Source organism: Rhinolophus ferrumequinum, chromosome 11, assembly GCF_004115265.2.
Source record: "Rhinolophus ferrumequinum isolate MPI-CBG mRhiFer1 chromosome 11, mRhiFer1_v1.p, whole genome shotgun sequence".
In the NCBI taxonomy this organism is placed as follows: Eukaryota; Metazoa; Chordata; class Mammalia; order Chiroptera; family Rhinolophidae; genus Rhinolophus; species Rhinolophus ferrumequinum.
In genome coordinates, this window is record NC_046294.1 from 65074063 (window position 1) to 65101148 (window position 27086).

At 40.9% G+C, this 27086-nt stretch overlaps 1 protein-coding gene across 1 annotated transcript in view; it reads left to right on the top strand.

Moving 5' to 3' along the window:
- The window catches only part of HEPHL1 (hephaestin like 1), a 57340-nt gene that overhangs the window by 7973 nt on the left and 22281 nt on the right, over positions 1 to 27086 (top strand). The window contains exons 2-11 of the mRNA XM_033120699.1: positions 3941 to 4185; positions 8300 to 8512; positions 9202 to 9381; positions 11642 to 11896; positions 14648 to 14816; positions 17683 to 17822; positions 17992 to 18123; positions 19603 to 19814; positions 23174 to 23324; positions 26132 to 26344. Of these exons, the coding sequence (XP_032976590.1) occupies positions 3941 to 4185; positions 8300 to 8512; positions 9202 to 9381; positions 11642 to 11896; positions 14648 to 14816; positions 17683 to 17822; positions 17992 to 18123; positions 19603 to 19814; positions 23174 to 23324; positions 26132 to 26344 (1910 nt within the window). The remainder of the gene's footprint in view (positions 1 to 3940; positions 4186 to 8299; positions 8513 to 9201; positions 9382 to 11641; positions 11897 to 14647; positions 14817 to 17682; positions 17823 to 17991; positions 18124 to 19602; positions 19815 to 23173; positions 23325 to 26131; positions 26345 to 27086) is intronic.

The window sequence follows — 27086 nt, forward strand, 5'->3', positions numbered from 1 at the left end:
CTACTGGCTGTTTAGGTGATTAGACTGACACAGGTCCAGAAAGGTGTAAAACAAGACAGTGTATAACTCAGGGCTAAAGTATGCAGCATATACAACAAATGCTGTAGGAAGTCAGTAAACGCTTCCCCTCCCTCTGATATGCTCACTTCTTGTTTGGGTGGTTCTGCCAGACAGTTTGTGATAAGTAACTCTTGCTCAGCATGCATTTGCATGTGTGTGTGTGTGTGTGTGTGTGTTTGTGTGTGTGTGTGTGTGTGTGTGTGTCTGTGTGTCTGTGTGTGTTGGGAATCTATAATAGAGAAGTTAAGAGGAGCAGACGTCCAACAGTATTTTTGATCTGCAATTGGAAATCCACGATTGAGAATGCAAAAATACTGTTTCCTATTTGAGGTTGGTTGAATCCGCAGATGTGAAACCCAAAGATACAAAGGGCCAACTTTATTTATTGAAAACAATCTGTGTGTACGTGGACCCACACAGTTCAAACTTGTGCTGCTCAAGGGTCAACTGTATATCCAATGATGCCTAGGTCCAGGGTAGTGTATGTGGCCACAAGAAAATATCCACTGAACCTCTTTCCAGAAATCCAACAAGTGGCCTAATAAGATTTGGTTTGCTGAGTCTGCCTTCCAAAGACTCTTTTCTTCCTCCTAGGGATGTGACAAGTAGGGTTTGCAGCCACCTTATCTTTTTGTAATTTATAAACTGAAGCTTATAACTCAACACAATTTTTTAAAAAAGCATTTAAACAGAACATAGCATGGTTTGAAAGTGATTTCTTCACAACCTTGTTACTTCCTGACTCTAACCAGCTGAGGCATCTAGCCTGTCCCAAACTAATATGATGATGGACTATGGTCAAACCTGTCAGCAATAAAACCCCTTTTAACAAGAATGCCCTTGGCTTTGGAGGTGGGAGAGCTTTCAGGGGTCCTCAGCTGAGCCAGATAAAGAGATGGAGCACCTGGGCCTCAGCTCTGAAGGACACTAGAACATCCCTGGGGTGTTGGAGGTATCACTGGGGGAACAAAATTCACTGGAAATGACATTGAAGGTGGAGAAAATGACAACTTCCAGAACTTCTCTGGGGTGAGTATTGTATGTGGTTGGAAAGAATCACTTACTTGAGGTGTGGTTTGGGAGGTGGAAGGAGAAGACCCCAGGGGATGTACTCCAGTAATAACAGGTGGTCACTGAAATCCCTTCGAAGGAAGATTGGTCCCATGAACTGTAGGGTGGGCTTCTTGTGACCAAGAAGAAGGTAAGAACTGCCACCACCAGACCACCTTCTCCCTTCCTCAGCATTCTCAGTCTTTCCTCCAAATAAGATCTGAACAAGCATTTTTGCAAATATTGGTTGAATGAGCCCCATATTATTTATGTGCCCAAAGCACCAGATTACTAGCCTGCCCAGACACCCACATATGTCAACCCTGCCCTGCCGTTGGTGTGGAGCCAGTGGAGGTATGTGTGTGTGGGGGGGCTGTTCCTGGGAGAAAGGAAGAAGCCGTGTTCAGTCCTCCCATAGAGGAGCCAGAGATAGGCAAAAAAATGGCCAGCTCCCCAGGAATCGCAGGGCCATTCCTCCCAGAGGCAGCAAAGCTCTGTCTCCCCAACCGCCAGGTTCAGCTTCCAATCCAAGGAAGAATTGGGAAAGAGAAAACAACAACAAAAACAACAACAACAACAACAACAACAAACAGAAAAGGGTTGGGCAGGGGGACACAAAAGAGTAGAAAAGAGAGGTGCTGAATGACACCTAGTAGGTGCTTAATCCTTTTTTTTTTTAAAACAAATCATTGAATTATGGGAAGTGAATAAAAGAGAATAGAGTACAATAATGAGAAAAGAAAACAACAAAAATGAATATGATGATGGAAGTACGTAAAGGTTGATTAGAGGGAAGACATAAATAGCTAAATGTAAGAGATTAGAGGAACATGCAAGAGTTCCCAGGCAGACTCTCTCCTTGGGTTGCCCATATGTTGCCAGAAGCTCTAGACTCACATCCCTCATTCCAAGTGCTCAAGAAAAAGATCCTTCAAAATTCTCTAGCATCCCTTGGATTAAACCAACTAGTCACTCTGTGGCTGTCCCTGTACTGCTCACTGCGAACCAGGGTGGTTTGGTTAGGGGAGGAATCCCCCCAATTGGCCAGGCCTGGATCACAAGGCCTCCCTCCAGCAGTATCTGAGGGGACTTGGTGTCTGATAGGTTAGGCTGAGTCACTTGCTCCATCACTGGAGCTGGGGGTGGAGCCTCCTCCAAAACACTTAACATGGGAATGAGAAGATATGCTCTCAGATCAAAGTATGGAGCGTGGGCGCTGAGTTGGCAAAACTCCAAAATGTCTACTACACCAGCCCTTTCCTTATTCTTTGCCAGGGTAATTCCTCTCTGCTCTTTGAAACCATGTTTAGGCATTACTTCCTCTAGGAAACCTCCCCTGATCTGTCTTCTACTCCAGATGATTAGATGCCCCAGGACATAAGCTGTGTTCAAATAACTCTCTTCTAAAATGACAGTCCTTCAAGTTGTTGTCTTTTTTTCTCTGTATCCCCAAGACTGAGGACAGGACTTGGCATAATTGAAGATTGTTGAACGACTGAGAGGGAAGGCATGCGTGTGCACGTCAGGAGTGTGTGTGAGAGCAGGACTTTCCTCTCACCCTCAGCGGGGCATAGCGACAAGGTGATGGCTGCACCCAGGAGTGGTAGCTCTTTTCCTCAAGCGGAAGCCAGTACTTCTGGGATTGGAGCTAGGGTTGGAGCCCTACGCTAAGCACAGAGACTGAGAGTTGTGAAGGGAGTTCCACTTGCCCAGGAAAAGATGGTATGGCCACCTCCAAGTTGGTGGCACTATGGCTGCTCTTGCCTCAGGCTCCCAGACCCTGAGGAGGGTCCCTTTCACCCTGGGGCCCCAGGAGGACATCCAGTCACATCAGGTCTTAGAATCCTATTTTTTCACAGCCGACGCTTTCTTTCTGTTGCATCACCCCTGCTGGTCTCCTGACAACCTCCCTGCCCCTCATCTTTGCTCACCCCTTTGCCTGGCTCCTGTAAACTTGCACATCACTGCCATAGGATGGTCCTTAAATACTAATTATCATGTCACTCTATGAAAAGCCTCTGTACGTCCTTAGCACTTCCAAGATAAATCCTAAATTCTTCAACCTGAAATTCAAGTTCATGGTCAGTCTTTTTAAAGATATTACATGCATCCATGTAATATCTTCCTCCCCTTTCAGACTTGGGCCCTGGTCTATAACCTCCTGTCCCCCAGTATTATGCGCACTGCTTCCTTCTCATTGCTTATGCTCTGTCCCTGCTTTGTGTCCTCACTTTTCCATTGTGTGAGCTAATCCTACTTCTCCTTAATTCTTGCATTTCTCATGAGGTGTTTTTTGAACTTTTCTACCCTCAGAAATCTTTTTCTTCTCTGAACAAATACATTTCTAGAAAAACTGAGCCTGTATCTGTTGCATCAACCACTCAGTTGGGACTTACATACTCATATACTGTTCTGTGCAGTTCCTTAATTTTTCTATGATTACATCATGAACTCTTGTATCTTTTCACAGCATGCAGCAAAGTGCTGGGACTGCCGTAAGTGTACATTAAGTGTTTGTTCGATGAAAAATAAAAGGGGAGCATGTTGAATGAAAAAGGGCAAATGGACACTGTGACTTTAGAGTATTTGGTTTTGTTTTAGTTTGGTTGTGAGTACTATTTGTGCTTTTTGGCTTGTCACTTAACTCTCTTAGCCTCGGTTTCCTCATCTGTAAAGTGAGGATAATCTCAGCAGCTCTACAGAAGTCACTGGGTTACAGTGAACACCAAATGAGAAGCCATACATGCAAGTACTTTACAACTTGTTAAGGTAAGCTATTACAATTTTTCTTTTAATTTCAATTTTAAAATATTTTCCTTCTTATTTTTAGACTTGCCACCTTATTTCTCGAAAGAGGGCCCAACAGGATAGGTGGTCTTTACAAAAAAGCTGTTTACAGACACTACACAGATGACACCTACTCCACAGAGATCCCCAAACCTCCCTGGCTTGGATTTTTGGGCCCCATCGTGAGGGCTGAAGTGGGTGATGTGATTGTCATCCATTTAAAGAATTTTGCTTCTCGACCTTACTCTTTGCATCCACACGGCGTTTTCTACAAGAAAGATTCAGAAGGTAAATATCAACCCTTTGTTATTGGTGTCTTGTCTGTATCTCATAATCAAAGCACCTGTCAGTTACGGTGAAAGGGATTCTAAGAGCACAAGGATTACACATATTCATTTGTCTTCTCTCTGTCTCCTTCTCTTCCCATACCCTCTCTTTCTCTTCTTTTTCTCTTTCCCTTATTTCCTTCCTCCCTTTTGTCTCACTCTTGTTTATGTTGATACAGAACTGAGTCCGGGGCTTCCTTAGCACCTGCTCCACAACAGCACACTGACGTTGTTCCTTGCCAATCAGTCATGACTGGGTAGCACATTGGATGGAGAGCAGCACACATCAACAGGTTCCAGAGTCCTGTCCCAGTAACAGCCTTGGCTGTAGGGAGGGTGTCTTAGTGTAAGCTGATCTCAACTTCTCTGCTAAAGGCTACTGTCTTTGATGCTTCCTTTCTGAAACACTCCTGTACCACCTTTCAATGATAGCCAGCAACAACTGCCAATAATAATAAGCAAAAAGGAAGCACATGGAATGCATTGTGAATAAAAGAATCTCTAGGAAAATTGCTATTTGTATTCATTGGTATCATATAATCAAAGAAAAAGGAATCATCTCAGTCGAAGCTTCAAGGCAAGACCACGACCCACCCACACTTCCCCAGTTCCTGACCTGTAGCTCTCCATATATAAATTCAGAAGCTTCCAAGCCATGCATTTTAGTCACAGGATTTTGGATAAAGATGGTGTATGGGCACGCTACTCGTTCATTATTGTATTCACAGATATGTGTTTAGCACCCAGCATACCCAGCGCTGGGGTAGATCTTGCATACACATTTTTGAGCAAAAACAAACCAAGTTTTCATGGAACTTACAGTCTAACATGAGAGACAGACATGTGTCAAGCAATTTCACACATAATGTATTTACTTCAATAATTAAAAGCTTAGGCAAGTGCTATTAATAACTAATAACGGAGGTTTATTGAATACTTACCATGTACCAGGCACTGTGATAGATGTTTTATAGATATTAGGTCATGTAAGCCTCCACAGCTCTCTGAGGTAGGGATTATAATTATTATTATAAGCATGTTCTTACAGATAAGAAATTCAGATGCATAGAAGAGAAGGAAATTGCCCAAATCTTATAGTTAACAGGTGATGGAGATAAGATGTGATTTCAGGGAGTCTAAGTTCGGTGACTGTGAACTTAACCACTATGTCTACTGCCCTTTACTCTGTGTGAATGCATTTTAGACAACTGCCCTCGTCTAAAGAGTCCAGGATTGCTTAAGCCAGACCGCGCTAGGCCTTGCAATCTATGTTCAACACATTTGACCTTCATTCAAAGAGTGATGGGAAGCCATGGAATGATTTTAAGTCAAGAACAATACGATCAGACTTGAGAGTTGAAAAGATCACTCTTGCTATGCTTGGAAAATGGACTAGAGAGGCAAGATATGCAGTAAAATCAGCTAGGAGGTGCTGCCCAAGTCCAAGTGAGAGGTGGTGTAGTTTGGACTAGGGTCATGATGCTAGAGATGGACATAAATGGATGAATTCAAGAAGAAGCAAGGACAGGACGTGTGGTGCTTTGGAAATGGTGAAGGAGGAAGAGGAAGGTGATAAGAATGCTTCCTTTATTTCTGGCATGTGGCATTGAATACTGGTGGTGCCTTTCACTGAGACAGGAGACAGTGGCTAAGGACCAGGTTTGAGAAGGGAGAGCTAATGTTCTTTGGGAAAGGTTGTTTTTGAGATCTCTTTGAGATTTACAAGTGGCGGTGTTCAGTAGACAGTAGGATATCAGTGTAAAGTTCAGAGGCCATGTCCAGGCTGGAGATAAAAGCAGGAGTCACTGGTATGTAGCTGATTGGGGCACTGTTGGGATGGGTGCTATCAATCATGGAGACAGCTCTGGGTATGGAAGGAAGGGAGCCAGCATTATACGTTGAGGGTTCTGACATTAAATGGCACATAGAAGAGAATGAACTAGAAAAATAGATTGAAAATGACTTGCAAAGGAGCACAGTGTGACGTCATGGGAGATAAGGGAGGAGAATTGTTTAAGAGGGAGGGAAATAATGTCAAAGGCTGCCGAGAGGCTAGGTAACAGGATTTTTTTTAAAAAGTGTCATTTGGGTTGAATGGATGGTTGGTAACACTGGATTTCTCCTATTCTATTAGTTTAGATCAATTATCAATTAGAAAGCAGTAAACTACATCAGTTTAACTTTGAGTAAAAATGGTTTTGTCAAATATATTTCAGGGTTATATTCTCACCATACATTGAGAGACAATGTAAGAATTTATTATTGAAAAGTATGTTTACGTGTTTTGGATAACTTTCCTGAAAACATCAATGACATAGTTCATTATATTATTCAATAATTTGTATGTAATTATATTCTTGAAAATCTTCTCTTAGAATTTAGTACCAGCAAAAAGTTCCTCACCCTTGAGGAATTGGTGAGTTTCCTTTAATTGTACGAAGAAAAAAGTATAACCAATTATATTAACCTAATACATATTAAACATAGGTCTAACGATATGGCCTACATATTACCAAAAATTTCGAGCTATACTTAATACTGATGGGATCTAACTAATTAATCTCCTGTTTTCTTTATGCAGCTTTGGCTCTCTAATTTTATCTTTTTAGTATTATATAGTACGTGGGTTTAATTTGTAAAATAATTCATTTTTTTTTTAGATTAAAAGTTAGTATGTAAAATAAAGTTTTACATAAACATACACATAAAAAGAAAGCAGGTAAAAATAAAGTAAATAAATCTTTTAAAATAGTCCACACACTATATTCCCAATAACTTGTGAGGGAGGTATCATAATATAGAGGGAAGTAAGGTACAACTAGATTGAAATCTGGCCCAGCCACATGCTGGCAGTATTACCTTAACTTAATCTAAAAGGAAATATTAATATATACTTTATGGGGCTGCTTTGAAGAGTGAGATAATATACACAAAGTACCCACTATGCTTGGCATATAATAGGGGCTTTGCTGTTATTCTTTTCTATTGGCGTCCTTCTCCAAAAATCCAATTATGTTTCATGGTAGAATCTGTTTTGTAAAAAGGTGATGTTCGATTTGTTTAGTTATAGCTTTTCTTTGGCTTGGCTTCGATACCCTGTCTCTTGCTGTTTTATTTGAATTTGTATTCCTAGCGCCAGCACATTTGCTGGCATTTAGTTAGTATCCAATTCAGATTTGTTGAGTGAATTAGTGAATAAATGAGAGAATGGAGAATGAACTTGGAGTGTTTCCACATCCATCTCCCTCTCTGCCCTCACACTCTAGCCTTCTCAATACCATCCAACTCTGCCTGGTCCTACAAGGCCCCTCAAGTCCCACCCCTGCTATGAAGTTATTGATAATTATAACTTGCACAGGTTGGTCTCCTGCCTTCTACCCAGGTAGTTTTCAAACTATTTTGCTTTTAGCACAGAACCTTCCTTAACTGAAAAACCTTGTGCAATCTTAGCTTATAAAAGACAGAGAGGGAATGCCATGCTCATTTGCCCCACCCCTTCTGTGGTAGACCCTCCGCCGTGCCTAGACCCCAAGTTATATTCAACACATCACCCCGTTTTATTCTCCAGTCATCCCAGGTGTTCATAATTCACATTCTGACCTCTCTAGCAGAACTGTAATATCCATGGAGGCAAAATAAATAACTTCCTTCCTGTCTCTCATGAGACCTCATACAGGTGCTAAATCTGTACTACGGCCACAAGAGGCATTCATTATTTCTTCTGCTGCTTCTCCTTTCCTTCTTTAGTTGATGTTAAGTGAAGTGGATTGAAATCTTCCTGACTGCTACAGGAGGCCCATCAGAAGGGGTCCTTATGAACATTTTTTAAGCACCTGGTTTTGGGCAGGACACTCCTGTACATTGTGTCATCTTGTTCTCACATCCCTGTGGAGTACATATTAACATTCCAGCTTTACTGATAGAAAATCGAGGCATTGAATTGGAGTGTAAGTAATTTACCTCAGTCCCACAGGAAATACATTTTGATTCATATGTGTTTGACTCCAAAACTCTGGCCATTTCCACTATAGCAGGAGATCTGTGTGTTTTAACCATGTTTTATTCTTTCTTGGAAGGAGCCCTGTACCCAGATGGAACATCTGGGAAGAACAAGAATGATGATATGGTTCCTCCTGGCAAAAACTACACTTATGTCTGGCCAGTGAGAGAGGAATATGCCCCTGCTCCTGCAGATGCCAACTGCCTGACCTGGGTGTACCATTCCCACATCGACGCTCCTAAGGACATCTGCTCTGGGCTGATTGGCCCACTGCTCGTGTGCAAGGAAGGTAAGGAGGCTCTTCCAGGCGCCGCCCGCCCCCCCCCCGGAGCCTTTTCCCAGGTTAAAAAGTGTGTATAAATTTCAGGTCTTGTCTTGCTTACATCCCTTGCTCTATACAGAATGTTCCTCTTCCAAGCTTTCTGTAAGATTAGGGAAACTCTTTGATCAATCTGACACCCTAGCAGGAACTATAATTTGGATTTCTGCCTAAGAACCATCACAGCCTTCTGAAACTTACATGCTTAAAAAAAAAAAAAAAAAAAAAATAGGGCCATTCCCTATTAATAGCTGTTCACATCCCACTGACACCACACATACGTAGCAAAGTGAAAAATACAAATGACCAGGAATGCTTTTGCTTCATTATTTCGCCCATATCATCACTTTGCTATTTTATTCCCTATTAATTGATTTAACGTGTCTGTCAATAAAGTCGACTTCCTTCAAGGATAGCCAGATTTCCAAGTCTGCAGTTGTGAAGATTTCTGTTTTATGACTTTTCTCTTCTGTCTCTAGTGGAAATCGTCTGCCATTTCCACGTAAGTCCTTTGTTGCTTGTATGTTGTGGGTTGCTATTGTGGATCCAGGTCTTCGACAAGCTTCACACTTATCTGACACTATTGGCAGCAAGCAACGCTCATCCTGATTAAGTTCACTTTGAGCTGTTTTCTCTACTCTTTTGAATGTGTTTGATAGGTGTCCTGAATAAATACTCAGGAGCAAGGACTGATGTGGACCGAGAGTTCATTATAATGTTTACTCTGGTGGATGAGAATCAAAGCTGGTACCTCGATGAAAATATCAGACATTTCTGCACTGACCCCGATTCAGTTGACAAAGAAGATGCTGTTTTCCAGAGGAGTAACAAAATGCACGGTGCGTACCTCCCATGTTGTCAAATACATACTGACTGCCTTTGAGTATCTGATACTATCACAGAAATGGTAAACTTAGTTTTCCAAGATTTGTAACTTAGTGATGAGAATGATTAGAAAGAGATATGAAACACACTACATGTCAGAAAATGAAACAATCTGAGAAGGGACAAGGCAATAGATAAAAGATAAATTGGGTATGAGAAAGCTATGGCACAGAAAGTCAAAGGATTAATGTTATCATCAAGAAAGAATCAGGAGGTGAGCCCAGAGGATGGGTGGATTTAGAGTGGAGAAAAGAGAATGAATCATTATATAACAGTCTGTCTTTTGCAACCTCTCGCATTATCCAGGAACCATTTTCTGAGCAGCTGCTAAATTTCAAGAGCTATGCTATGCACAGAGTTTAAATACACACTTGTGAATTTGTTTCCCAGATATTCTTTAAATCAACATTTATTGAGCATTTACTATGCCCCAGACTGTGTATTTGTTGAACGTAGGGAATTTCTATAGTTATCCTGATAGTTGAGACAGAACATTTACCTATCCCTGAGTAGTGGCTTAATGCAGAATTTTAGGATTTGGGGATTATTAAGCACCTCATTCTATTTTTTTCCTGGAGAGTTCTAGTGAACATAAAGAAAATCTTCAATATAAACAACCACCCCATGTCATTCATTGACAAGTTCCCTCCATCTTTGCTTGTCTATCTCCCAGAATCATCCTAACCGAGACAGTCAATGTTGTCATAAAAACATAGGAGAGAGGAAAGGAGCTGAAGATCATCTGACTTCCCCAATTTTACAGATGGAGAAACTGAGGTTAAGAGACCATCAATGACTTGCTAAAGGTCAAAGTGTGAATTAGTGCCAGAGTTGCCTGAGAGACCCTGAGAGAGAAATTCCATAGCAAATAAATTTAATTTACATGTGTTTGATTCCAAAGCACGTCACGGTGTGATTGTCAATATACTGACTCTTTCCATTGTGTTGCACACCTGCTCTTTTCCTTCCTAGGATGTTTCAGCAACGTTGGATGTAGGGGCTGCTTGGAAAATATTTTAGGAGGAAAGGAAGTAAGGAAGAGGAGGAAAGGGAGGGAGGCAGGGGGAAAAAATGAAGACTGGAATAACCGAAGACTTAAATTCAAATCATTGCTATGACCAGTTAACTTTTATCCCTGTTCTTCAGAAAATGGGTGTGGTGATCTCAAATCTTGCTTAAAACTACTAATTGTGATGGTTATGACTCAGCTACCTAAATAACTCCTCTTACTCTTTTGGATGAAAATACATTTTTAAAAAATGAGCCTGTATGCTGAAATAGGTGTTTGCAATCAATCCTTCAGACTGGCAAAGGAGACCTAACCAAGTATAGAAAAAAATTAACTTCAAAGAAAAAACACACACAAACAAACTAGTCTAGAGAGATGCACAATCAACACGAGACTTATCGATATATTTATTTAAAGTTACTAAAAATGACTTAGAATTAATTGTACTGTCCCAGTCATTATTATCTTAGTAACGTAACGATAGCTTTTTAACTCAGTTTGAATTTAAGAAACCCTAAGTCAAGTTCCTTTTATGTACTTGGTTAAATTCCAACTGCCATTTAGATAATTCAAAGTATTAGGTCCCAGACTTAAGGCGTAAGCTCAGTCAGTAAGATTCTTTCCCAGCAAGACCTACTAAAAAATGTTTTTCCTCCCTGCTTTTAAACTAACAAAATATGTATCTCTTATAAGTCCCTTCTAATCAGTCCCTTTCCTTTCTATTTTGCTGCATGATTTTGTCACTTGAATTAAGCAGCTACTATGTGTAGCTTTTCTGCTAGGTCCTGAGAGCTGTAAGAGGAGGAAGAAAGGGTTTCTAGTTGCAAAAACAGAGTTGGGGGGGGAAGGCAAATTTGCAAATGAAGGATTGGGAAAAATGGCGGCTGAGCCTCCTGGAAGTAGGAGCAGTGCTCTGTTTGTTCCTGATCTCATTGGGTCCACACAGCAGCTCCCAGGCTGTTTTTAGTGTGTGCTGATTGTCACTTTCATTGAGTGCTTTTCTTCCCAAAAGACCAACACCTCTCATTCCTTTCTGGGACTATATTATGCACATGTGAAAGGAGCTGTGCTTTTCTGCATGAGAACATCACAATCAGTGATCAGCGCTGATTTTCCAGTCATGCAATAGTAGAAGCCACCAACGTTTCGGGTCCTGCTCACCTCTGCAGGGAAGTCTCTTCCACTGCTGTGCTTCTGTCTTTCAGCTCTCAATGGATACCTCTTTGGAAACTTCCCTGAGCCTGATATGTGTGTTGGGGAATCAGTGTCCTGGCACTTATTTGGGATGGGGAATGAAATAGACATCCACTCCATCTATTTTTATGGTAACACCTTCATCAGCCGACGGCATCGGACGGATGTCGTCAACCTGTTCCCTGCCACCTTCCTGACAGCAGAAATGATAGCTGAGAATCCTGGAAAGTGGATGATAACTTGCCAAGTCAGTGATCACCTACAAGGTAAAAGGACAAAGACCAGTGCGAAGATGCTTAGAATGGAACAATTAGACCACACGGTCAATGGTGCTCATTCAGTGACTGCTGTTAGATAGATTCTTGTATGTGTTACATTTAATTAAATATTAAACACATAGAAAAATGTACAATGCTTATTTGGCAACAGATACTTATTGATCCCTTCCCTATGAACCAGGTAAAAGGTGATTGAAAGAAATGATGAGACATTCAAGGAAACTACAACCTAGTAGTTAGACACAGTGAGACACTTATGCAATGAACGTTTGAAGCTCAATGATAAATGCTCTTTGGGAGCCATAGTCACTTCTCTGGGGCAATCAGAAAGGCTTCCTGAAGAGCTGGCTTCTAATCTCAGCCTTGAACTACAGGTAGGAATTGAATAGGTAAAGAAAGGAAGAAAGGCTTTCCAGGCAGAGGAAGCAACATGAATTGGGAACAAACACATGTTCTATACGAACAACTGTAAATAGTGTAACACATTTTTAGCATTGGAAAGGTAATCTGGACCAATCTCCCATCCAATTCTTGAATTTCCTTTGGAACATCTCTTTTAAGTAATTATATTATAGCAGCCCGTTTTAATCTCTGGGTTGCTTTATTACAATGTTCTTCCCTATATGGAGACAAAATCCAATGATAGGTGCACGATAAACATTTGTTGACTTAAATGCCTGTTGAATGACTTGGTCCTGGTTCCTTGGGACCATATAGACTAGGTTCTACTGAGCTGGACTCTAGGCTCAGGCCAGAAGACTGATGAGAGAGAAGCCTGGAAAGGCAGTTCAGCCCCAGTGGGAGCAGCTTTGAATGGCAAGGCTAAGGAGGTGGGACCATGTCTGGAAGGCAATAGTGAGTCCTTCTAGATCCTTAGGCACACTGGTGACATAATCAGTGCAGTGACTTAGGAAAATACACATGGTATCTGTGTGCAGAAAGGATTCAGTGGAGAGAATCTGGCCACCGGATGCTAGTTAAGATGCATTGGAAACATTAGAGTTATGAAGTATAAAAGGTCTGGCCTAAAATGGTAAAAACAAGAATAGAAAAAGAAAATATGTCAGTGGGATAGACACAGAAGAAATTATGTGATTAAACTTAGGTACTGACTAACGATATACACACAGTCACTATTAGCTGTACAGAGATGCAATTCTTCAGTGCTGCTTTGATAGCACATTCTTGTTCCATCAACCTTAAGCAGCCAATTTTAGCTTTAGTCAGCTGGTTTATTCCAGCTGAATTCAATTCAACAGATGTTGAGTTGATCAGTTAATATGTACCAGATACTGTTCAGGGAAGACAAAGATGAACAAGAAAAGTTTCCTATTGCCCCTGCCACCCCGCCCAGCTTTATTCATATATAATCAACAAATAGGAATCATATATATTTAAGATGCACAACTGGATGTTTTGATATATGCATACATTGTGAACTGATCATCACACTCAAGATAATTAACATAACCATCTCCGTACATAGTTACCTTTGTGCGTATGTCGGGGGCAGGGGTGGGAATACTTGACATCTCAAGGAATACCAAGTCTCAGTCATGCCAGATGAATGAGTTCTGGAGATCTAATACACGCATGGTGACCACAGTCAACAATACTGTAGTGTATGCTTGAAATTTCCAAAGAGGGTAGATCTTAAGTGTTCTCAACACAAGATCCCTACTCTTAAAAGGTCCCATGCTGTTAAATCTCAGAAGAAACTAGTTTTAAACTCACATTAGCAGCCGTTTGAGACTAGTAAGATTGCTAAGCTTGGCTAGTAGTTGTGGATGTAAAGTGGTGTTTATAGATTGCTAAAATACAACATTTCCTAAATTGTCCATGCCTTCAGAGAAAAATTATTGTAAAAAACTTAGAAAATACATATAATTCAATTTTTTTTAAATTGTTAACTTATTTTTATTATTTTTTAAAAATTATTTATTGTTTCAGTTACAGTTAACATTCAATATTATTTTATATTAGTTTCAGGTGTACAGCAAAGTGGTTAGACATTTATATAATTTATAATTTAATTTTAAAACTCAATAATGCCATCAAAATAGAAAAGTGTCACATTTTGATGAATATCCTCCATCACTATTTTCTAGACCTTTACCTAAATGCATATATTATTTATAAAATACTGCCTTGTAGCTTATTTTTTCCACTTATTAATATATCAGAAATATACTTACATCAGTGAATATAGAGCTACTTCGTCATTGTTAATCCTTCCAGTGTCCTTTATAAGGAGATTACAATTCTCTTAACCAACACTCTATTGCTTAACGTTTATATTTCCCCCCATTTTTTGGCGTTATCAACAAAACTGATAAAATCAATTTATAGATAAGTTTATACTTTTTCTGACGTTTCCTTAGCAAAACTCCTAGATTTGGAACTCCTGGGTCAGAGAGTTTGATTTTCTTTTTAAGTTATAGACATATATTGCCAAATTCCTTTTTAAAATGTGTTTGTCTTCTCCACACTATCTGACTTATTTCATTTAGCATAATACCTTCTAGGTCCAACCATGTGATAAATACACAATGGAATATTATGCAGCAGTAAAAAAGAACAAAATCTTGCTATTAATCCTTTACTTTGAACTTTGTTGATGGTCTTATTGTCTGTACAAAAGTTTTCAAAGTTCATGAAGTCAAATCTATCAGTCTTTTCCTGTATGATTTCTTTTGTGAGCATTTATACTTTAGCTGATGGTTTTCTTCTGTTCTGCAGCTGGTATGCTGGGGCAATATAATGTTGGTAACTGCAAAAATGCTGTTTCGCACCCCAAGATGAAAGGTCAACAGAGGCGCTACTTTATAGCAGCTGAAAAAATTCTTTGGGATTATGGTCCTCAAGGCTGTAACAAATTCACTGGTCTTCCCCTAAATGCCTCTGGCAGGTAAGCTCTTTTTGCTGATGTTTCTAAGCCTCTCATAAAGGAACCATCTATTAGGCTTTTCCCTGTGATCTCATTTGTACCCCAGACACTGCTCTTATGAGCACGTACTACATAAATGGTATAATGACACCATTTAAGGGGTTCTGAGCCCTGTGTATACTGCTGAGAATTGGAAGACTATTTATTGCTTTGTGATTTGCTGGCTAAATCAAAACACTATATTCATTCATTCATTCTCACACTCATTCACTCATCAAACATTTCTTGAACACCTACTATGTGCAAATTGCAGTGCTAAGTGCCATAAGAAATACTAAGCTGACAGGGAAGAGAATAGGTCTTTGCACATATGGAGAAGACAATTTTGAAGACAGAATAAAACAGGACTCTCTTTCAATCAAGGGAACTTTCTCTTTTTAGTTCAAGGACAACTTGATGTAAGTTATGCCCCTTTACCTACAATTCCTTTCCCTCCCGGTACAGTAAGATGCCATTTTCCTTCAAAATCTAATGTCACCTCTTACCTGAGGCCTCCTTGACTCCCTAATCATAGTTAATCATTTTCCTTCTGGGTTTCCATGGCATACAGTTTTTTATTTTGTTTTTTAAGATTTTATTGGGGAAGGGGAACAGGACTTTATTGGGGAACAGCGTGTACTTCCAGGACTTTTTTCCAAGTCAAGTTGTTGTCCTTTCAGTCTTAGTTGTGGAGGGCGCAGCTAAGCTCCAGGTCCAGTTGCCTTTTCTAGTTGCAGGGGGCACAGCCCACCATCCCTTGCAGGAGTCGAACCGGCAACCTTGTGGTTGAGAGGACACACTCCAACCAACTGAGCCATCCGGGAACTTATACGCAGCTCAGCTCAAGGTGCCTTGTTCAATCTTAGTTGCAGGGGGCGCTGCCCACCATCCCTTGCGGGACTCGAGGAATTGAACCGGCAACCTTGTGGTTGAGGGCCCACTGGCCCATATGGGAATCGAACCGTCAGCCTTTGGTGTTGGGAGCATGGAGCTCCAACCAACTGAGCCACCAGGCTGGGCCCCAGCATGTAGTATTTTTTGAATTGAATCAAACCATTAAGTGGATGTGAACTCCTGTGACCTTCTTATTGTAGAATCATATGTAATGATGTCTATGAGAGCATTAAAAAATGTACAGTGTAATACCAAAAAGTATTGCTATTACTCTATAATTGGTTTTACGTTTGAGGGAATGTTTTAAAAATTCTCTTTGTGATCAATAAGATACGCTTTGTTTCTTTCATTGTAAATTCTATTAATTCATTTGTTCTTCCACAAAACTGATGCACTTGAACCTTGCCTAAGGAATTTGTGTGAACAATATATAAGCTCTGTTATCAACATTCACTATTAACGAGTATTTCTCCATAAAGAGAATAAAGAGAATTAGCCTTGAAAATTATGTCTTAGAAGCCTTCCAGAATTCTGTAGCACATTATAAAATATGAAATATTAAGCTATATTCAATTGATATTTAATGTAATATGTGGAAACACAACATACTAACTGACATAAGAGATGCAAGGCGGTCAGAGACAATATTCCCACACTCAGGTGGAGAATGCACAGAAGTATGCACAGAAGAGAAATAACTTCGTAAGTTACAAATAGAATTAAGATGAGGTGCCCAGACAGTGAATTCTCTGGGCGTGCAGAGAGAACTAAGATAGCCAGAAACACTTCACAGAGGAAGAACCTAAGCAGGGTCTTGAAGAATGATAGAATTTATACAAGTGAATAGTGAAAAGAGGAAATTTTAGATGCAGGGGTTAATGGAAAGTGCCTACCATGTAGGGGAGAGTGATTAGATCAGAATGACTGGAGTGGGGGATTTGCATAGGAGAATGGGCATTTGCATAGAGCAATAGGAAGAGAACTGGGGTGAAATAAACTGGCTTTCAACTGCACAGGTCCTGTAATCCTTATTTGATTGGCAATTAGAAACAATTGAAGATTTTGCAGCCAGTAATTGCGATGAAAATGACCATTTTTGGAGATTAACGTTAGTTATAGTCGTGTGTATGCTGAGAAAAAGTAAGTGAGCCAATGTGAGAGAGAGGATGGAGAGTGTGCAGTTAGCGGTTCATAAAATGGTCCAGACACAAGGCGATGAGGGTATGAACTGGGGTTGTGGCCGTGGGAAGAAAGGAAAGGAAAAGATGGCAAAAAGGTGCAGAAAAAGAAGGGTGCAATAAGCGCTTGCAAAGGAAGGATGAACAGGATAGGGGGATGAGGCAAAAACGAAGACAAAGAGACAGCCTGTAAGCCTGCAAGAGTGATGGTACCATTAACAGAAATAAGAGAACATAGAGTTAGTACTAGTCAGAATTTACAGTACAGTGTTTCACAACTTTGACTTTTAGTATTTCATGTGTATAGCTTATGTGATAACTCTCCATTAATTAAACTATTTGATTAACTAGACACTCCAGTCCTTAATAATGCCAGATATTAGAGCTTACTATATGCAGAGACTATTCACACTGGCATCGGCAAGAGAGCGAGGGCTGCCTATTCTGCAAAGACACCAGTTAGCTCTTTGTTACTTTGTAGGACACCATTCTGGGACTCCAGTATTGGTAAGTAAGGAGTTGACCTTTGCCTTCTTCTTCGGTTGCTGGACTTCTGGGGAAGAAAGTGCAATGGCTAAGACAGAAATGAGCTTGCGCATATCCAGCTTCTGAACACTTTTAAAGCTGGTTGACTATTCCTGGAGAGTTTATTGAAACCTGTTCTGGGGAGACGAGTGGGTGAATGGGCTAGAGATCATAAAATGAAGCTCCATAATTAACACATTTGGTGGATATGCAGAGATGTGTCCTCAGTCAGGTTCCTATTCTTTCCACAGTGACTCCGAGTTCTACTTTGCACAAGCAGACAACAGAATAGGAGGAAAATATTGGAAGGCTCAGTACGTGGAGTATGTTGATGCAACTTTTACTCAAAGAAAGAGACTCTCTGAGGCAGAAGCCCATCTTGGAATTCTTGGTAGAGTAAAACCATCCGTCATGTTTTGAACGGGATGGGGGTGTGTGTGTGGATGTTTTAGCGGGTCATATACTCATACGTCTACATGGAGCGACTCTTTTCTTGACCATATTCACATCTCCGTGACTATGTTCACCCCCTTCTCCCTCCTCTTCTTGATATTTTTCAGGCCCAGTCATCAGGGCAGAGGTGGGCGATACCCTCTTAGTGACTTTTGCCAACAAAGCTGACAAAGTCTACAGTATTTTGCCCCATGGTGTGGTCTATGACAAAGCCTCTGATGCAGCCCCAAACATAGATGGTAAGTCTCAGCCTACGCTTAACGGAGGAAGCAGGTGACTGTACAAAGGACTTAGACCTGGACAGACTAGGTTCAAATCCTGGTCCCTTCACTTACCAGCCCAGTGAGCTTGGGCAATTATTTCAATTTTCTAAACCTTATTCTTCTTACCTATCAAATATAGATAATGACTCTCACCTCACAGGGCTTTGGGGGAGGGATGGAGAGAATTCAGCACAGGTCTAGCCCACGGTGGGTTCTTAGGAAATATCAATTCTTTTTCTTTTCCCTCAGTAGTGTAATTAATCTCAAAGTGAGCTGCTTTCACAGTCACCCCCACTTTTTAAGATGAAGAGTTTTTCTGCTACAGGTTGCGTAGGATTCTTTGGGGGAAGGCTGAGGGGAAAATCTGATTTCCAATGTTTTGTAGACATCAAAATCTTACACATGGTCTTTGTTCTGTATTTATTGACAAATGTTTATTTTAAGCCAGTATCATGTGCTTACCCTCATCTATAGCGTCTCTCCATCACAAAGTAGGTTGCACAGGCTCTCTATACATAAGAAAGGCAGCTTCTGCACAGTGGCTGCAGGAACTATCCTTCCATTCATGATACTGCACTTAGGAAACTCCTCGTTTCCTTGGCAGCCTTCCCCATCACCACAGCTGACATCATGGCTACCTAGGCTATTTCTTCATGCCCCAGTGAGAGGCCAGGACCATCTAGAGTAGGCTTTGTGGTGATGGTGAGGGACAGAGGATGAAGGAATGGAAGTAGAAGTCCACCAACCCCTCCCCTCACTGTCCCAGACCTATCCTCACCCTCTTCAGCCGCAGCATCTCCTATACTGGCACTCTCCTGCTTGGTCAAAATGCACACCATGACTTTTTCTGTGTGTGCAGAAAGAAGTCCAGTGACAGCCCAAATATCTGTATTTTCTACTGTTAAACTCAGCAAACTTACTGCACACATTTTTGCAAAGTTCTGGACAAGATGCAGGGTCTCTGGCCTCAGCCTAGTAGGAGAGATTCAGTGTTCATTTGTCAATATAATGTGAAAGTTAAGTGTGCAGTCTTTGGAATCAAACAGTCCCCAGTTTGAATCCCAGATCTGCCATTTACCAGCTTAGTCAGCTTGGGCATTCACTTCCTTCCTTCTATCTTGTAGTTATTTGGGTTATTTCCTCATTCAACCTTCAAGATTTTAAACTCTTTAAAGATAAGTCTCTTGCTTAATTTTTTGGGGTATCCTCTGCAGGGCCACATGTAATATATTCCACAGAGAAGGCACTCAATATTGTATGGGTTTACATTTAATCGCTAAATGGGCGACTATCACTCTTAATATGTTCGAAATCTGATATATGATTAAGAAATAGTATCTATGAAGATGCTAAATCTAATCTATTAAGTATACAATCCTTTGAGATAAGCTTCTATCTCATGAAAGAGCGGACTGTGACAGTGGCTTTGAGTAATTGTTTCATTTATCTCCTCAGGCTTTCTGAAACCAGGGGCACACGTTAAGCCAGGTGAAACCTTCACATACAGGTGGACAGTGCCTGAAAGTGTAAGCCCGACAGCGGATGATCCTCCCTGTCTGACCTACCTTTACTTCTCAGCAGTTGAAGCGATCAAGGACACCAGCTCTGGCCTCGTAGGGCCTTTGCTCGTCTGTAAAAAGGGCGTGCTTGATGATGACGGGACACAGGTAGGTCATCGAAGGTCCACTCAGGATGGTACGGGAGAAAGCAGTAACCTGGCTAGAGATTAGATAGTACTAAAGAGTCAGTAACAAAAGGAGTTTCTCCCCCTTCGTCTTAAATTGACTTCGGCATAATTGGGAATTGAATTGTTTCATAATTTTTTTCCCCAAGATTTTATTGGGGAAGGGGAACAGGACTTTATTGGCAAACAATGTGTACTTCCAGGACTTTTTATTTTTTTCCAAATCAAGTTGTTGTCCTTTCAATCTTCATTGTGGAGGGTGCCATTCAGCTTCAAGTTGTTGTCCTTTCAGTCTTAGTTGTGGAGGGCACAGCTCAGCTCCAGGTCCAGTTGCCCGTTGCTAGTTGCAGGGGGCGCAGCCCACCATCCCTTGCGGAAGTCGAACCGGCAACCTTGTGGTTGAGAGCCTGCGCTCCAACCAACTGAGCCATCTGGGAGGCAGCTCAGCTCAAGGTGCCGTGTTCAATCTTAGTTGCAGGGGGCGGAGCCCACCATCCCTTGCGGGACTTGAGGAATTGAACTGACAGCCTTGTGGTTGAGAGCCCACTGGCCCATGTGGGAATCGAACTGGCAGCCTCGGAGTTAGGAGCATGGAGCTCCAACCGCCTGAGCCACCAAGCCAGCCCTATTTTGTAATTTTAAGATCTGATTTTCCAAAGTTAGAGATGCCCACCCAGATACCCAGGATTTCTGCTTCTTGTGGCTGGGATTTGGTGGGTATCTCCCTGTGTATTGCTTTGATTCTGGAATCTTCTGAGATCTATGTGGAATGCAAATTGCAATCCTTTCTTTTCGGACAAATTTTCTCAAACTTGGCCATCCATCAGAACCACCCAGAGACCTTTTAAACATCTTTGATTCAGGTGCTCCAGGCCAATTAGATCAGAATCTCCAGGTGATTCCCAAGTGCAGCCAGGGTTGAGAACCACTGTCACTCACCACTGTGAACTGGAAGTTGATCACTATGGCTGAAGGAACAGGAAAGCATGCCGTTAACGTCTAGCAAGTCCCCCCTTAGAAGCTTGGATGGTTGCACTTATTAGTGTGGCAAAGCCTAGCATTGCAAGCTATTTCTGCACGATATTAAACACGTTAATGAAACAAGAAAAATCCAGTCATTTGGCCATTTGGAATTACTTCACCAGTCAGAAATAGCAAGACTATTTAAATGGTATATTTTATAATGTTTGGCATTGTATGGACCTGCCTCGGGGCTCAAGGGAACTTCTAAGTAGAGGACACAAAATATCTTGGTCCGCCTCAGATTTTCATTTCCCTGTTCAAAGGACCAAACCTGGAAATGTCTGTTGGAGGTTCAGTGTGTCCCTGGTCCTCTGAATGACCCTGAAAAATGCTTGTGTAAGAAGACTGAATGCTTACACTGTGCTGCGATAATCATATGAGGCAAAGCAGAAGGATCATGCCCTTTATAAAGCAGAAGAAACTGAGGCTCTGAGACATTAAGTGATATCCCAGGAAAGACACCTAGTTAGTAGTGATAGTCAGCAGTAGAACATGGGACTTTGAGCATTCAGCTTTGAATTTTTCCCAATATACTACCCTACTTCCTACTAGCTAAATACCTGAGCGAAGGAAATTGAGTGCTAGAAAAACTTTGTAAGGTACTTATCATTTTGCCACATTCGATGGTAACTTTGAGGTTTGCTAGAAGCATCTTATAATCTCTGTGCATTGTTACCTGAGCCAAATACCATTCATAGCCAGCCTACGTGCACAAAATCATGAAAAAGAATAATGGCATTAGAACCTAGATCTGCCTGCTCCCATAGCCTATCAGCTTTTGTATTTTTGACCCTTTATGTCTCTTCAAGGTTTTATATTTTATTTTTTAAAATTTCAAGCCTACATTGTTTCTTTCCATCATCTTAAACTACTGCCTTCTAAAACACCATGCAATAAAAGCAGTAAGTGTATATAAGGTATAGTAAGAGCGTAAAACAAGGAGTACCCATGTCTTTGATGAGGCGTTAGGAAAGCATCACAGAGGTAGGACAGCTGAGCTGGCCCTTGAGGCTGGATTAGGGTGGCAGACCGTCAAAGTTGAGGGGTACATGCATGAAGGACAGAGCCCTGCAGAACACAACAAGTTCAGATTGCTGCAAGGAACTTGGCCTTGCTTAAGTCAAAGTACCAGGAGGGAAGGGCCAAGAGATGAGGCTGTACAGGTAGGCTGGGATCGCGCACTGTGAGTTTAGATCATATTGTCCAGTTTAATAAAAAAAGAGATGTAATCAGATAGCATTGCTGAGGATCCCTCTGGAGCAGGCAGCAGAAGGGTGAATTAGAAGGGAGCGTATTAGAAGAGAAAGGAAGATGTTAAGGGACAGAAAATATAGTCACCTCCCTGTTTCACCTTTAAAGAAAAGCATATTTCAGCATTCAGGATGCTGTGTGGTCAGATATGCTCAAAATAGATGGATTAGAAATATACACAGAGAGGAAGTAATCCATAGTCCCCTCAATATCAATTCAAGGTAACATAATATAGCAAAGTCTTATAGGTTGTCTGAATTCATTATTTCACTCACAAACATGTGCTGGGTGCCTGCTTTTCCAGGCTTTTTTTTTTTGGAGCTGGGCATATAGAGAAAAATCCAAAATGTTCCTGCCTTCATAAAGCCTACATTGCAGTGAGAAAACAATTGTAAGTTCATACACAAAATACAAGTTCAGTCAGAGATAAGTGCTATGAAGAGTCAAGTAGGGTAAAGTGGGTGAGTTTGAGGCAAGGTAGAAGATGAGTGACTGTTTTCAACAGGGTGGTCAGGAAAGAGTCTTCTGAGGAGGTGACATTTGTGCAGAGAACTGGATAAAGTAAGGAAGTGACCTAAGCAAGACCTGAGAGAACCTGCTAGGCAGTGGGAACAGCACACGAAAAGGCCCTGAGGTGGGAATGAGATTGGTGTGTTCACGGAAGAGCAAAAGGCAGGGTGGCTGGTGTAAGCTAGGGGGTGAGTCCAAGGCTATGAAATCCAGGAGAGAGAGAGAGTCTGGGGCCAGGACATGGAGGCCATGGTAAGGAGAGGAAGACAATAACGTCCAGCTGATAACTCTAGTCCCACAGAGTAGGAAAGCCTCTCAGCGGGGACTTATTTGCCCAGAGGAAGACACAAGAGGAGGGAAAAGGATATAATGAGATGGATTTTTCAGAGGTGGAATGAGTTCACCAGAATCATGTTCAGAATCCTGGTTCACAAAATGACCCAGTAAATTGAAGGCTGGTGCTGATCCTTATTTACTTTGTGTTCACTTTGAAAGCGAAGCAGAGTCAAGAATTCCTCCAACCTGTACTTTTTATATTCATTTCTTTCTTCTCTATAGAAAGGCATAGACAAGGAATTTTACCTGCTATTCACAGTGTTCGATGAGAATCTGAGCCTGTATCTTGATGAAAACATCCAGAAGTTTACCCGGCGTCCCTTCGCGGTTGACAAAGAGGACAAAGAGTTTGTGAAGTCCAACAGGATGCATGGTATAAAAAAACGACTTTTCCTCCTGTAAAGAAAAGGTGTAATTGCATTTGAAGTGAAAGTGTTGGCAATGCTGTAACTATCTTAATTTTGGTTTCTTGGGCGTTGTTCTTGGTCACGAGTAAATTATTTTGTGGCTTCAGCCTCACAGGGTATGATGAAACCTCTCTACCTCCCAGAGATGTTATGACTTTTAATTAATACTTCTAAAACACTTTATCAGCCTTAGATGAACCAACACAAAATTTGAACTAGCAAAGATCAAAGTATATCTTAAATGGATAAAATTACTGACAAAATGCCCTCCCTTGGGTTCGCAATCACATCATTATGTCTGATAACCCCAGTGATAATGGGAGGTAATCACACAGCAGAATATCTATTATCAAGTCGTAGGAGTGTCTGTCTAAAGGGTTAATTTGTAAAACACTAGCCATTCCTATCCCAGATCTTCATTTCGGAGGAATTAGTTAATTCTCCTTCTCCATCTCTCTCTCCATCGGTTGTTATAATAGCATACCACCTTGTAATTGGTCTGCCACAAGATTCTTGTTCGTCTTGGGCACATAACCCAAGGGCGTGAAATCATGAGAAAGAGTCCAAGCTCAAATGCCTGTAAGAGTGTGCCGTCAAAAAAAGTACCTAAAGAAGGCGCTGTAAGGTAACAGGTGCTAAAGGGCTGGTTTTTAGGATCAAACATAACATCTATTTATTGCCTATGAAACATTATGGGGAAATAATAAAACAGCTCCAAATCTCCCTCTTCCACAAGGAAGCCCAAAAATGTCCAATATTCCAAGTGACCCATAGCAACCAGCTCATAGACTCCTGTGGTTCCAGATGCTCTGTTCCAACAGTCCCCTCTTGGGCAGATGGAAAGCACGGAGTGAGGCATTTTCATTATCATCTTCTATGAAAAGTTTTGTTATAACCCGAATACAAAATTTGTTTCCAACCTTCCTCCTAGTCAATAAAAAAGGGAAACTAAACTAGAAAGGAGGAAACAACAATTCCTTAGTGGAGAAGCTAATTGCAAAAGAAATTTATCACGAGAGGCCTATTTAGAGAAAACACTAACCACCCTAATGGCCCATGTCAAATCCAGCCCCATCCTGGTTTGACAATGTGGAATATGTTTTCATATGTTGGACATATAGAATATGTCAATTTTAAAGCAAAATTCAAGGAAAACAATGTATTTTAATTACATTTCACATTAATTAGAAATTAAATTCTATCTTCAGTCTTCTTGCGTGGAGTGGGGGGAAGAAAGATGGGAACAATACCAAAGAGTAAGTGCCTCACGTGGTAGGCAGTGCTCTGCATTGCACCTATTAGGAGACAAAGTCTATAGTCAAAGGTGTTTGTTGAATGAATGAACGAATGAGTGTTCCAGAAAGAGGGGCTTTCAACTGGAGTTCCAAGGCAACGGAAGATTCTCTACCAGCTACCTAAGGACTAAATTATTAACACCCCAACTTACAATACTATCTCTTTAATATTCAGTGGACAAGATTTAGATCATTTCTTTGCAAAAACATTATCAAAGATGTTTTTTCAGAAAATGTGATGTTCTTCTCAGAAGCCCCAGGGTTTCTTGGACATTCTACTAATAATCCTAGATATTTGAGCAAAATTGCCAAGCACCACTCGTTCTTCAGACACAGAAATAATAAAAACAGTAATTTTATTTGACAAGGGGGTTATAACAGAAGGTCATTCATGATAGTTGTTCTTTCCTACCACGGGCATTCGTAAGGAGGGGGCGGGGATATAATCTTGCTCTCTCTAAGAGGCATCAAGCATAATATGACATCATCATGCACAGTTACCTCTCAGACAGTGCTCTTCGGTCATGGCATTCATCCCCCTACAGAGTGGGAATGTGGTTTCTCAATTCTTCTCAAGGCACTTCACCACGTAGCCACTATCAATGGACTGAGGTTGATGTAACAGATAAAAACAATTTGCATTTCTGGAGATACAGAGGGTCTTCATCTGTAAGTAATCATTATTCCAAGTCCCTTCAGTTATTTTACTGAGGTAGGAAAACAAAAGTTATCATCAGGCAAAATTATTACCCTCTTATAAACTTAGGGTCCCTCTCCCCCCAAAAAAGTCCCTCTCCACTGACCAGACATTTGAATATAATGTCAATCAACTGCAAATCTTTCAAATGGTGCAGGATTCATGAAATCAGTAAAGGGATGTCTGGTAACTTCTAGAATCAAATGCAAAGCCATTGACAAATGAGAATCTGACAAAATTAAATGAATTAATAACCAAGGAAGAGACACTTACCAAAGAGATGACAGGATGAGAACCTCAAAAGAAAATGAGTTTCATATCAAGAGTTTTAGAGAAGACTTTGGAGGAAATGGCTAAAGTTTATATTTTTGCAAGGATGATCTTCTTTATAATCTGCAAAACGAAAATTTGAAATGAAGGATATCATATTACACCATCAAACAGTTTTGTCAGAAAAAATTTTGCCAGAAAACAACTTATCGATTATTCCTTATTGATTCTTAGAATTCATGCCCTTGTATATACATCGTTAAACATAACATTTTCACGATTATAGTATATTTGCATTATTCCTTGTTAATTTCAGTCTCCATTTTTAAATCGATTCACCATGTGACTTTTCCCCAGGGCTATTTATTCTCTGATAATAAGGATCTTCTGTGACTAGTTTGAACTTGAACATCCCCGTACCATATACACTGATAATCTCATTAAGATGATGTGTTTTTATTATGTCTACAAAATTATAATGGGCTCTGATTATGTCTTTCTTTCCATTTAGCTATTAATGGCTATATGTATGGCAACCAGCCAGGCCTAAACATGTGTAAAAAGGACAGAGTTTCCTGGCACATGATTGGAATGGGCACTGACACGGACATGCATGGAGTTTATTTTCAAGGCAACACCATCCATCTACGAGGGACTCACCGCGACACCCTGGCCCTGTTTCCCCATACCTCTACAACGGCATTCATGCAGCCAGACCACGCAGGTAAACTAGGCGGGGCCATCTCAGGTGACCAAATTCCTATCTTCAGGCATATACTCTTAGGGTCCTCTCTCTCTGAAGAAACTGGTCAACTTTGGGCACTTCAGGGCATGTAGAATGAGATACAGTCTTGACTGGAATCAGGGAGTCCTATTTTATTCCAAACACATAGCATAAAGGACAAAGGAGAAGCATCGAAAACAAGATCCAACCAGCAGAAGTGGTAGTCCTCTAAGTGACCTTGCTGCACAAATCTTTCGAGAATGATCTTGATTCATATCTGTGAAGAATTCAGGTGCAAGAAAGAGGATGTTTTTGTGCTCTTTAAGCACAAACGTTGTTTTAGTTGCTGCCCTGAAGCATCTTACCAGGCGTGGAGAGCCCAGTGGATGCTTCTAGGTTATGATGTGACCCAGTCTGCCTTCTGTAGAGATGGATAGTGCCCTCTTGATGAGTTATTTGGGGGCTTCTCTAATTTCATTCTGTTGTGCTCCCTTGGTTTCCCCAGAGGACAAGTTGCATTGGGTCTGAAGTCCATGGAAGGCCACTGAAGTGCCAGTACCTGTCCCTTCTCTTAGAGACGCCCAAGCGAATTGGATACTTGGGGCATTTTTATAAAATATATAGAGCAACATATGGCAGCATATGTAAACTGTTGCATGAAAAATAAGGATAGCAAGTACAATGGGCTTTCAATGCATTTCTCCAACCCAGCTTGTTCGTTCATCTTAAAAAGAAACCCATA